We start from the raw sequence: 12,592 nt of genomic DNA on the forward strand, positions 1-12,592 counted from the left end.
CTGGAGGCAGGTCATTGGGAAGGAAGACCTTGAGGATCCTCTCCATGCCTCCGTCCTTCCGAGCGGTTTTCCGGAGCAACTCCATGTCCTGGGTTTCTCTTCCTTCTCGTCTTGGAGGAAGGCTGGGAATCCCTGCAGGGACCTGGAAAACCCTCAGGCAGCAGAGATTTATGCCATTGATCCACCTGTTTTCCGAACCCCAGCACGGCAGGTTCTTCCCAGCGCCTCCCGGGAAAGGAAATAAACTGAGAGAATTCCAAGGAAAAAATTGTGGGACGCTCAAATTGGGTATTGTAGAGATTTGAGGCATCTTTTATTGCACAAATTTGCTTTTTTGGGATCTTTTGGAGTCAGGAAATGGCTGCTGCCTGTAAGGGAGGAAGTTTTTGATCCCAGAGAGCTGTGGCGGGCACATTCCAGGGATTGGGTTGTGAGAGAATTCCCCTTGGATATTCCAGCTCAGCCACACTTAATCCAGGAAGATTTAAATGCTGTGCTTTATCTCTGATATCCTGGTGACTTCGGAACTGGGATCCAGTCAGCAGGAATTTCTGCTCCCTCTAGTGGCATCTAAATTTTTAAAAATTTTTAATGAATTTTTAAAGCTGCAAGACCCAGGATCTGCTCAATCCCAGACCCTGGAAAGGCCAAGACCTGGAATTCCTGGATATTCGAGGACACACAACCTCCCATTGGCCAAACCCAGCCCAGGGCTGAATTCCTTCTTTTCCAGGAGATTTCCAAGGATTAAATATTTTTATTTGAGAATCTGGCTCTCCTCCAAGCTGATCCAGCAGATTTGCATCCCATAATGGGAACAGGGAACGTGTGGGTGGAGGACACCAAGGAATTAGTGACCTGGAGTGTCCATGCTGGGTCCGATGTGGGAATTGGATCCCATGTGGGAATCCCCCCAGAGAGCTGCTGATCCCACCTTGGGAATGATCCTTTCCAGAGGAAATTCCTGATTCCACCTCAGGAATGATCCTTTTCCCAGGAAACTCCTGCATTCTACCTTGGGAATGATCCTTTCCTCAGGAAACTCCTGATCCCACTTTGGGAATGATCCTTTCCAGAGGAAATTCCTGATTTCACCTCAGGAATGATCCTTTCCTCAGGAAATTCCTGATTCCACCTCAGGAATGATCCTTTCCTGCTGATCCCACCCCTGTTCTTGCAGCAAAACCCAGGGAATTTAAAATCCATACCCCGATCCTTGTTAACCCCTCACGCCACTTTGGGAATAGGATCCTGCTCCATCAACATCTCCTGGCCTCATTCCCCACCAGGAAAAGGGGAATTCTGCCTTCTGACCTGCTCAGGTGAGATCCCACCTGGAATTTTATGTCTAGCTCCAGGATCCAACAACAAAAGGATGTGGAGATGTTGGAGCAATTCCAGAGGAGGCCACGGAGATGCTCCAAGGGCTGGAGCCCCTCTGCTCTGGAGCCAGGCTGGGAGAGCTGGGAATGCCCAGCCTGGAGAAGGGAAGGATCCAGGGAGACCTCAGAGCCACTTCCAGTGCCTGAAGCGCTCCAGGAGAGCTGGAGAGGGACTGGGGACAAAGGGATGTAGGGACAGGACACAAGGAATGGCTTCCCACTCCCACAGGGCAGGGATAGATGGGATTTGGGAAGGAATTCCTGGTTGGGAGGGTAGTGAGGGGCTGGGATGGAATTCCCACAGAAGCTGTGGCTGTTCCTGGATCTCTGGAAATGTCCCAGGCTGGGTTGGATGGTGCTTGGAACAACCTGGGATAGTGGAAGGTGTCCCTGCCCATGGAAAAGGCTGAAATTCCATGATCTTTCAGGCCTCTTCCCACCCAAACCATTCCATGATTCTGTAATTCCATGACTCCATGATTCCAATCTGCCAGCAGTGAAAGACCCCAAACCCCTCTCCCTGCCCAAAATCCCTCTGCCCCAGGAGGACCCCCCATTCCCAGGCTCAGAGATTCCATCAGAGCCTCTCCCGGGACCTCGGGAAGGTGGAACCACCCCCGAGGTGCGGAGCCGAGGCCGCCTCTGATGTCCCACATGAAAGCACTTGCCAAGCCGGGAATTCCTGTTCCCATCCAGCCACAGTTTCTGGCAGCAGGAGCTGGGAACGGGAATTCCGCCTCGGATTGGTCTCCTCAACCTGGCTGGGTCCTTAACGTGGTCAAAAGCATCAATTAAGAGAAGACAAACACATTAATTAATGACCCGCCTCAGGTCTCCCAGAAAAGCTGTGGCTGCTCCGTCCCTGGAATTGTCCCAAGTCAGGCTGGGATGGTGGGAGGCGTCCCTGCTCATGGTAGGAGGTGAAAAAAGATGGATTTTAAAGCTCCTTTCCAACCCAAACCATTCCATGATTCCGTGATTTGCAGCTTTTAATCCATAAAAGGTGAAACCACAATGAAGGAGTGACACGAACATCTCCGAATGCTGTCCTTGGGAATGGAGCACTGACTCCCTTCTCCTTCCCGAGGGAAATTATCCCTGCCAGGAGCTCCCCAGACCTGTGGGACAAGCCCTGGTTGGACCGTGAATCATCCCCACTCCTCAGGGAGATCTTATCCAGGGAAAGCATTTAAAACCACACCGAGCTCTAAACCCGAATTTCCAATCCTAAAAACGAATTTCAAAAGGATGAGAAATTATTCCTTTAGGGAACCTTCCCGCAGGGAACATCTAAAATATCCCTAAGGTGGAGAAACACCTCTTCCTGATGTTTTTCCCTCTTCCTGCTTGTTTTATGGATGATCCAACTCGGTGGAGACCCACCAAGCCTCGAGCAGGAGGAACCATCCACAAACCACCTTTTCCCAAGACCTGCAGGATCTCTCCTGGAGACCACCAGGATTGGGAATTCCCGATTTTCCCCCCAATCCCACCTTTACCTTTCCGTTTCCTCCTTCACCACGGAATACTGGCTGGACTGGCGGCTCGAGCGCTGCTCCTGCACCTTCTCGTTGCCCTCCAGCTCCTGCTCCAAGGACGAGCTGGTGCTTCCCTCCCTGCTGACATTGCTGCTCCTGCCGGGGCTGTTTTCCGTGGAAGCCCGCGGCGACTCCGTGTTCTGCTTCAGCGTCTGCAGCTTGGCCAGCGGGATGATGTCGCAGTTCTGGGGACGGTGCCACACCGTCCTCTGCGTGGTGGCATTGTAGTAGTAGAAGCGGGAGGTGTTGGGGTCGAAGAGCTCCCACCACTGGTTCTCATTGGTGCGCTTGATCCGCACCCCGGCGGGCGGGTCCCACACGCACTCCCCCGTGATGAGGTTGGCGTACATGCGCTCCCGGGTCCGAGGCTCGATGATTTCCACCCATTCCAGCCTGGGAAAGGACAAGGAGAGAAGGGAAACGTCAACCCGGCGATCTTGGGAGGTCGCCCAACCTGACGATTCTGTGATTTGGCATGAGCGCGGGGTGGAGAAGAGCGACTTCTCAACTCTGCCTTCCACCCCCATCGAGTCTCCCATATCCAAGACTCAATGATTCACACCCATTCCAGCCTGGGAAAGGACAAGGAGAGAAGGGAAACGTCAACCCGGCGATCTTGGGAGGTCGCCCAACCTGACGATTCTGTGATTTGGCATGAGCGCGGGGTGGAGAAGAGCGACTTCTCAACTCTGCCTTCCCCCTCCATCGAGTCTCCCATATCCAAGACTCGAGCATTCCTACCCATTCCAGCGTGGAAAAGAACAGGGAGAGGGGAAGCATCAACCAAGGTCCCTCCCAACCCCAATCATCCAATGATTCTGTGATTTGATGTGAGCGCAGGATGGAGAAGAGCGCCTTCTCAACTCTTCCTTCCACCCACATTGAGTCTCCCATATCCAAGACTCGAGCATTCCTACCCATTCCAGCGTGGAAAAGAACAGGGAGAGGGGAAGCATCAACCAAGGTCCCTCCCAACCCCAATCATCCAATGATTCTGTGATTTGATGTGAGCGCAGGATGGAGAAGAGCGCCTTCTCAACTCTTCCTTCCACCCACATTGAGTCTCCCATATCCAAGACTCGAGCATTCCTACCCATTCCAGCGTGGAAAAGAACAGGGAGAGGGGAAGCATCAACCAAGGTCCCTCCCAACCCCAATCATCCAATGATTCTGTGATTTGATGTGAGCGCAGGATGGAGAAGAGCGCCTTCTCAACTCTTCCTTCCACCCACATTGAGTCTCCCATATCCAAGACTCGATGATTCCCACCCATTCCAGCCTGGAAAAGAACAGGGAGAGAGGGGAAGCATCAACCAAGGTCCCTCCCAACCCCAACCACCCGATGATTCCATCATTTGCCGCTAGCGCAGGATGGAGAAGAGCGACTTCTCAACTCTGCCTTCCACCCCCATCGAGTCTCTCGTGTCCAAGACTCGATGATTCCCACGCATTCCAGTGTGGAAAAGAACAGGGAGGGAGGGAAAGCATCAAACAAGGTCCCTCCCAACCCCAATCATCCAATGATTCCGTGATTTGATGTGAGCGCGGGATGGAGAAGAGCGACTTCTCAACTCTTCCTTCCAACCCCATCAAATCTCCCATATCCAAGACTCGATGATTCCCACCCATTCCAGCCTGGAAAAGAACAGGGAGAGAGGGGAAGCATCAAACAAGGTTCCTCCCAACCCCAACCACCCAATGATTCCGTGACTCGGTGCTCATGGGGTGGAGAAGAGCAATTTGACAACTTCTCTTTCCACCCCTATAAAGTCTCCCATGTCCAAGGCTTGATGATTCCCACCCATTCCAGCCTGGAAAAAAAAAACAGGAAAGAGAGGAAATTCAACCAAGATCCCTCCCAACCCAACCATCCAATGGTTCCGTGATCAATGCGAGCGCGATCAAAGCGAGCGCGGGATGAAGAGCGACCTCACAACTCTTTCTGCTACCCCCATCGAGTCCCGCAGAATTATTTACACAAAACAGAGGATTTTTCCAAAGAGTTTCCAACCAATCCCTGATTTCCAGCTCCCAGGGAAATCCAGCAAGTCTGCAAAACACATGCCCGGGTTGGAGCACCCCAATGTCCACCCGGGATCACGGCATCCACCCCTAACCCTTGAAGGTCCAGAGCCGGGGATCAAAGCACATTCCATCAGGGAATGGGAAGGACTGGAAGGACTGGAATCACCAACCTGGAGGTGAACTTCTCCTGCATGACCGGCGCTGCCACCCACACCACCAAACCCGGCAGCATTTCCCACAAAAACTCCAAAATTTGTGGATTTGACCTCCCCCGGCCCAGCTGGAGCAGCGCAGCTCCCCGGCACTCCAGAGATCCCAAAGCTCCTTCCCTCTGTCCCGATTTCGACAGCAGGAAAAGGCGTCGGCTCCGTGGGATCCACCTCCGGCACCATCCCAAAACCACCGGCCCCAGCACAGCTGGGCTGGGTGACAACCACCGAAACCTGATGGTGGCGGGGATGGAGATGGTGAGGGCTGAACAGGCCCAGCGTGTCCTGGGCTCCGTGGGAAGGGATGGAATGGGATGGAATCATGGATGGGATGGGATGGGATGGGATGGGATGGGATGGGATGGGATGGGATGGGATGGTCCCATGGGCAAGGGACACCTTCCCCCCTCCCAGGGTGCTCCAAGCCCTGGCCAACCTGGCCTTGGACAATTCCACGGATTCAGGGGCAACCACGACTTCTCTGGGAATTCCATCCCAGCCCCTCACCACCCTCCCAACCAGGAATTCCTTCCTGCCCTCTGGCTGTGGGAAGCCATTCCCTGTGTCCTGTCCCTCCATCCCTTGTCCCAAGTCCCTCTCCCGCTCTCCTGGAGCCCCTTCAGGCACTGGAAGGGGCTCTGAGGTTTCCCTGGATCTTTCCCTTCTCCAGGCTGGACATTCCCAGCTCTCCCAGCCTGGCTCCAGCCCTTGGACCCACTCCATGGCCTCCTCTGGATCTGCTCCAGCAATTCCAGCTGTTGAATCCTGGAGCTGGGTGCAGAATTCCAGGTGGGATCTCACCTGAGCGGGGCAGAGAGCAGAATTCCCCATTTCCTGCTGCCCACGCTGTGGGATGTACCCAGAACATCGGGAATTTCCAGGACCAGAGCACATGGATGCGTCATGTGGGGCTTCTCACCCACCCACACCCCCAAATCCCTTCTCCCCAGGGCTGCTCTCCATCCTTTCCTCCCATCCGTGTTTTCCTGGAATTGCCCTGACCCCCTCTCACTCAGGAACACAACAAAAGGGATTTTTGGGATCATCCAGCAGCAAATGGGAGCTTAGAAATTCCAAAGAGGATTAAGAGAAGTTGTAATCCCAAGAAACTGAGAATTCCACCGATTTTTCAGATTGCCCCAAACACTGCATTCATCACCTCTGGATAATCCAGAGGGTACCTGAGAAGTTCTGGGATCCGTGTCTTTATTCAAAATCCTCTTTTGTGTGGGTTTTTATATATATATATATAAAAAAGGAATTAAATTAAGCTATTTGGGATTTATCCTCGTCTGCATTTCCAAGGCTTTTAAGGAACGTCTAGAAATAGATGAGGAGGAATAAAAAGCTAAGTGAGGCTTATCAAGGAAGGTGCCACTTAAACCTGACACATCCAGGGAGTCAGACAATGATGGATCACATGGATCGCATCCCGACGCCTTTTCCTGGGAATGAACCCCTGGAGGCTCTTCAGAAACGCCCAATTTGCAGGAAAAAAAGTCCCTGGAGGGGGTCCCAGGTGTCAGCCTGGTCCCGAGCCCTCAGCTGCTCCATTTTCCAACGGGATTTAAACACCCCTGGATGGAAAAAAAGAGTGGGATTTTCAGGGTGTGGGATCCCAGCTTGGATCAAACCCCCTTAAAGGAGGAAAACGTGTCCAGCTTCTCTCGGAAATAAGAGGAAAATCCATAATTAAGCTTTTCCGTGCAGAACAGAGACTAAAAGCAGTTGGAGGAGAGTCGGTCCTAAATCGTGGCTCGTCTCATTCCGCAAAACTCGGATCCGATCCGGCCAGGAACCGAAACTGGAAGCCACTTCCGGCTTTGGAGAATTGGGATTGGGCAAAGAACCGGCCAAGGTGGCCAACGGCACCTGGTCTGTCCCAGCCCGGGGAAGATTTGGGATTCCCAGGATATTGAGGGGCTGGGGCGTGGCAATGGAAGGGAGCAGGATGATCCTGAAGGTCCCTTCTGACCTAAAGCATTCCATGTTTTTATGAGGAGCAATTTGAATTCCTGATTCCCAGCAAGATTTTGGAGACCTCGGAAGTGGCTCCGCAGCAGTTGGGGGGCTCTGCTCCCCAAATTCCCACTTCCAGGTGATCCCTTTGGAATCACAAACCAAAATATCCAAGATTTCCCAACGTCCAAGAAGCCAAATCCCCCCATCAGTGCAAAATTCCCAGGAGAGGACAATTCCCATCTCATTTCCCATCTTATTTCCCAATTTCCCATCTTGTTTCTCATCTTCTATCCCTGCTTAAAATTAATTAAAACCTCCTGCAAAGCTTCATAAAATTTTAAATTAATAATGGAATTATTAAATGGGTTGGGGTGAAAGGAGCTTTTAAAGCTCATCTGTTCCAACTCCTGCCTGTTATTTTATTTATTATTGATTAATTAATTAATGTTCATTATTGCACCCTTTATTTTATTCATTATCCCCATTATTTTATTTATTATCGACTTCATTAATATTCCTTTAATTATTACACCCATGATTTTATTTATTACTTATTTTTCAGGAATATTTGACTCAAAATATGGGAAGAAAACCACAATTCCTTGATGCCAGACCTTGGAAAAGCCGGAAGTGAGTTTTTAAATGGGGAAAAAATCATGGAATGAGGGCCGGGAGAGGGATGGATCCTCAGCCACTCCATGGAAAATGGGAAAAGTGCTCCTGTGGTTTTGCCATGGAATCACTGTGGTCCTATCTCTGGCCGTGGGATTTTGGGAAGTTGAGTGTCCTATCCCCAAAATTCCAAGTGGTAGCATGACTCCAGGTCCACCATGGATCAGTAATGGCGATTATCATGGAAAATCATGGAATTTTTCCATGTGGGAAGGGACCTTTGAGGGTCATCTTCTTCCAGTGCCTTTCCATGAGCTGGGACACCTTCCACTATTCCAGGTTGCTCCAGTTCCTGACCTTGGACAATTCCAGGGATGGGGCAACCACAGATTCTCTGGGAAGTCCATCCCAGCCTCTCACCACTCTCACAGCCAGGAATTCCTTCCCAATATCGCACCTAAATTTCTACTTTTCCACTGGAAAGCCATTCCTGGTGTCCTGTCCCTCCATCCCTTGTCCCAAGTCCCTCTCCAGCTTGCCTGGAGCCCCTTCAGGCACTGGAAGGGGCTCTGAGGTCTCCCTGGATCTTTCCCTTTTCCAGGCTGGACATTCCCACCTCTCCCAGCCTGGCTCCAAGCCTTGGAGCATCTCCGTGGCCTCCTCTGGATCTGCTCCAACATCTCCACATCCTCCTGATGCTGGGTCCTGGAGTTGGAAGAAGATTCCAGGTGGGGCCTCACCTGAGCAGGGCAAAGGGGCAGAATTCCCTCCTTTCCTGCTGCCCACTGGGAATTTCTGGGATGTGGCCACACACAGCCAGGTCAAATCCCGTTTTTTTATTTTTTTATCAATCCCTGAGGACAGGAGGGAATGTCCAGCAAAATCAGAGCTCAGGACCCAGGTGGATACTCCAGCAGCTCCTGGCCTTGATCCATAACAACTCAAACACCGGGAGCTGTGCGGTTTGGAAGAATCCAGAAAAGAATCCAGCATTCCCTGCTGGAAAAAGCTATTCCAGGACAGCGGGAGAAACCCGAGCCCTCTGCTCCATCCTGAATCCATGGCAATCCCAGTGGGGGAAAAGCGCTGACAAGGCAGAGCGCCAACCCCAAATCCGCCTCGGGGAAAAACCAACTCCTCCATCAAAGCAAATCCGTCATCGATCGGCCCCGGCCGCTGCTCGCTCCTTTCCAATTAAATAAAAAGAGGGAAAAGTCCAGCTCCGGGAGGCAGGAGCCGTCGGATCCGGGTGCTCACGCGGCGCTGCTTTGATGGAGAAGGGATGTGACTGCCTGGGCAACGTCGGGAGAAGGTTCAAGGGCGGCCGCGGTGAAGAGGAGACGTCAGCAGGAATATCATGGGATGGTCGGGAGGATCATGGAATGGTTTGGAAGGGGACTAAAGATCATGGAATTCCATTGGCAGTGACACCTTCCACTATCCGAGGTTGGTCTAAGCCCTGTCCAACCTGGCCTTGGACAATTCCAGGGATGGAGCAGCCACAGATTATCTGGGAATTCCATTCCAGCGCCTCAGCACCATCCCAGGGAAGAATTCCTTCCAAAATTCCAAACTAAACCTCTCCATTTTTAATTCCAAGTCCTTCCCTCTCCTCCCTGTTCCTCTGACAACTTGAAGCCTCAACTCTGGGTGAAGCTGATCCTGCCTGAACTTAACTTCCTTCCTTTTGGATGGTTCAGGAATTTAAAACAACTCCTCCAACTTCTTCCCCCCAGGCCTTGGCTTGGAGCTGCTCCTTTCCAACCAAAATCCCAGGAATCAATGCAGAAATCTGATCCCGTTTCTCTGTGATCCCAAAAAACGCTTTTTCAGCTGTTTTTCCCCCTGGGATGCAGAGATCAATACATTCCAAATAATCTGAGGTGTGGAACTCTGGGAATTTTAAGCTTGTCCTAAGCCACGTCGGCGCACGGAGTTAATCCCGGTGCCAGGAGTGACACCGAGGTGACACCGAGGGAGGGGTCAGGCCCCAATTGGCTCTGAGGCCAAATTAACCTCAGTGACCCCAATTCCAGCTCCTTAAAACCCAGCTTAAATCCAGCTCCTTAAAACCCAGCTTAAATCCAGCTCCTTAAAACACAGCTTAAATCCAGCTCCTTAAAACCCAGCTTAAATCCAGCTTGGAGTGGGATTGGAGCAACCCGCTCCAGTGGAAGGCTGGGCTTGATGACCTCCAAAAGTCCTTCCCAACCCAACTCATTTGATGTTCCCATGATCCTACGAGACTTTAATGACCTCATTACCATGAAAATTCAAAAAAACCCCATTATCCTACAAATTGTGGCCGGTTCCTCCGAAACATCAACACCAGAAGGATTTTTTTTTTTGTTGGGAAAAGCATTTCCAAAGGCTGATCCAACAGAAAAATCCTCCTCTGGGTGTTGATGATGACGAAGAGCTTTGTCCCTGCCTTGCTCAGCAGATTCCCGGCCGGCGACTCCCGGGAACAGGCGTCGGATCGATCCCTGAGCAGTGAAATAAATCCATAAAGGACTGGGTGGAAATCCGGGAGCTGATCCAGCTCCTGCGAGAGCTGGGATGGGAAAAAAATCGGGGGCTGGGAATGCAGAGATGGGAGGAATTCCAAGGATGGAGATGTCAAGGTGCTTAAAAAAGGAGGGGGAATCATTAATTAAGGGAAAATTGTCTTTAATTAGAGCTGCCCCATCTCCTTGGGGCAGCCACAGCTTCTCTGGGAATTCCATTCCAGGATCTCACGGGGAGGAATTCCTTCCTGATGGGAGAATCCTGGGAATAACGATTCCCAATTTAACACCATTGAACCGTTGCGTTTCATGGAACTATGGAATGGTTTGGGCGGGAAAGGACCTTAAAGCTCACCTGGATGCAAGTGGTGACACCTTCCCCCATCCCAGGCTGATCCAACCTGGATTTGGACACTTCCAGGGATGGGGCAGCCACAGCTTTTCTGGGAATTCCATTCCAGGCCCTCACCAACTGTCACCATAACCAAATTCCTTCCCAATCTCTCCATTTTTAGTTTCAAATTCCCAACCTTGACATGAGCGGGCCCTTTCCCTTTCCACCACCATTCCAAGGACTTTGAGGATCCTTTTTCCTGCTCCATGGGGGGGTTTGAAGGCATCTCAAGACCTTTTGTTCCGCCCTGCACCATCCCAACCATTCCCTTCGCCGCTGACCGCGACGATTGGAAAACCATTGGATATATAATTGTCCCAAGGGAATTTATCAGTGGTAGGAGTGGTAGGAACCTGAGGATCATTTATTTATCCACAGACCACCAGAGTGGGACATTCCTGTTCATCCAGCTGCTCTGGAAGAGGCAGAATGCAGGGATAGCGCGGCCCGATGCGTCCGGCAGCGTCGGAACTCAACTTCCCCCTTTGATTTTCCAGAGATGCAACTCCGGGATTTGCAACTCGGGAATGATTTGCAACCCAAATGACACCCCTGGAGTAATTCCCGGACCCAGATAAACCGGGATAACGTGTCCTGGGATGTGCCACGGCTTGGAATGTGCTCTGGGAAAGCTCCCGGCATGCTCCCAGCTGGCCAAGCTCTTCCTCAGCACTTTTGGGAGCCAAACCGCGGAGGAGGAATTTTTTGCATAGGGAAGAAGCTCCCGGATTTCTCTGCCAGCTGGGAATTGCAGCTCCTGCCAGCTCCTTCCTGAAGGAGTAAATATCTGGATAATTTTAAATATTGACATTCCAGTGGATCTGGGAATTGCAGAGGCCTGGCTTGAGCTTTGGTGCTCAAGCGACTGAGGGTGGCTACAAATGGAATTCATGGAATTACGACTTCCCCGAGTGAGGAAACCCATGGAAAATGAGCATTTCCATCAGCTGATTCTGCCGGAGAATCAGGAGATGGAATCCAAGAGGGAATCTAATGTTCCCCACGTTGGATCAAGCACCATCCAAAGGCTCCAAAATAGTGACGTTCTATGAAACCCCAAATCCCATCCCTGCTGCAAATGCCCTGATTCCACTGGGAATCAAAATCCCTGATCTGGGATGAGATTGAGCCCCACACACCATGGAATGGTGCGGGTTGGAAGGGACCTTCAAGGCCATCTCGCTCAACCCCATTCCATGGGCAGGGACATTTTCCACTATCCCAGGTTGCTCCAATCTTTTTCCAACTTGCCCTTGGACACTTCCAGAGATGGGACATCCACAACTTATCTGGGAAGTTCCACAAATCACAATCTGAGAAAAGAATTCCCAAAGAAGCCTTAAAAACAACCAAAGACTACGTCAAAAGTGTGAAAACCCAATTTCCCTGTTATTCCTGAAAAGCACCGAGGAGAAGAGGAGCAGGGAATGATTCCACACTTTCCCCCCCTCCTTTAATTGGTTGCTCCAGAGTTTAAAAGACAACTCCAGGAAATGACTTTCCGTAGCTCCTAATTAAGCCGTGGAATTCGGCAACGCAGCCAAATCCCATAAATAGGTTCAAAGGAGAATTAGATGAGTTCAAGGAGGACAAGAGCTTTTAAACGGGGTATTCCAAGGTCAGGAAATCCCCAGGAGCAGGGAAGGGTCACCCTTCCCTTTTTTCAGAGGAAATTTCCCCCCTTTTTCGGAGGAATTTTTGCCGTGGAGAATGGAACGCAGCGGCGAAAAGCATTCCTACCCCTCCGATCTCCCAACATCCCGTTTTGCATCCGTGACTTTGGCATCGTCCCATCCCTTCTGGCCTAGAGGACACAGGGATAAGACTCCCAAAAAAAAAAAAATCCCTGGAGGCTTCAAAGAGCAGCTTCAGAAAAGGGAATAGACGGATTTTTTTTCCGTCTTATCGGAGCGCGTGTGGCCGCTTTCCGACGCTCCCGATCTGAACTTCACAGCTCTGGCAT

General features: G+C 51.2%; 1 protein-coding gene across 1 annotated transcript in view; it reads right to left on the reverse strand.

Moving 5' to 3' along the window:
* Nucleotides 1–12,592, reverse strand: part of ARHGAP39 (Rho GTPase activating protein 39) — a 64,940-nt gene that overhangs the window by 36,843 nt on the left and 15,505 nt on the right. The window contains exon 2 of the mRNA XM_041407978.1: nt 2,882–3,313. Coding sequence (XP_041263912.1) covers nt 2,882–3,313 — 432 coding nt within the window. The remainder of the gene's footprint in view (nt 1–2,881; nt 3,314–12,592) is intronic.

This window comes from Onychostruthus taczanowskii, unplaced genomic scaffold, assembly GCF_017590055.1.
Source record: "Onychostruthus taczanowskii isolate IOZ18803 unplaced genomic scaffold, ASM1759005v1 scaffold280, whole genome shotgun sequence".
In the NCBI taxonomy this organism is placed as follows: domain Eukaryota; kingdom Metazoa; phylum Chordata; class Aves; order Passeriformes; family Passeridae; genus Onychostruthus; species Onychostruthus taczanowskii.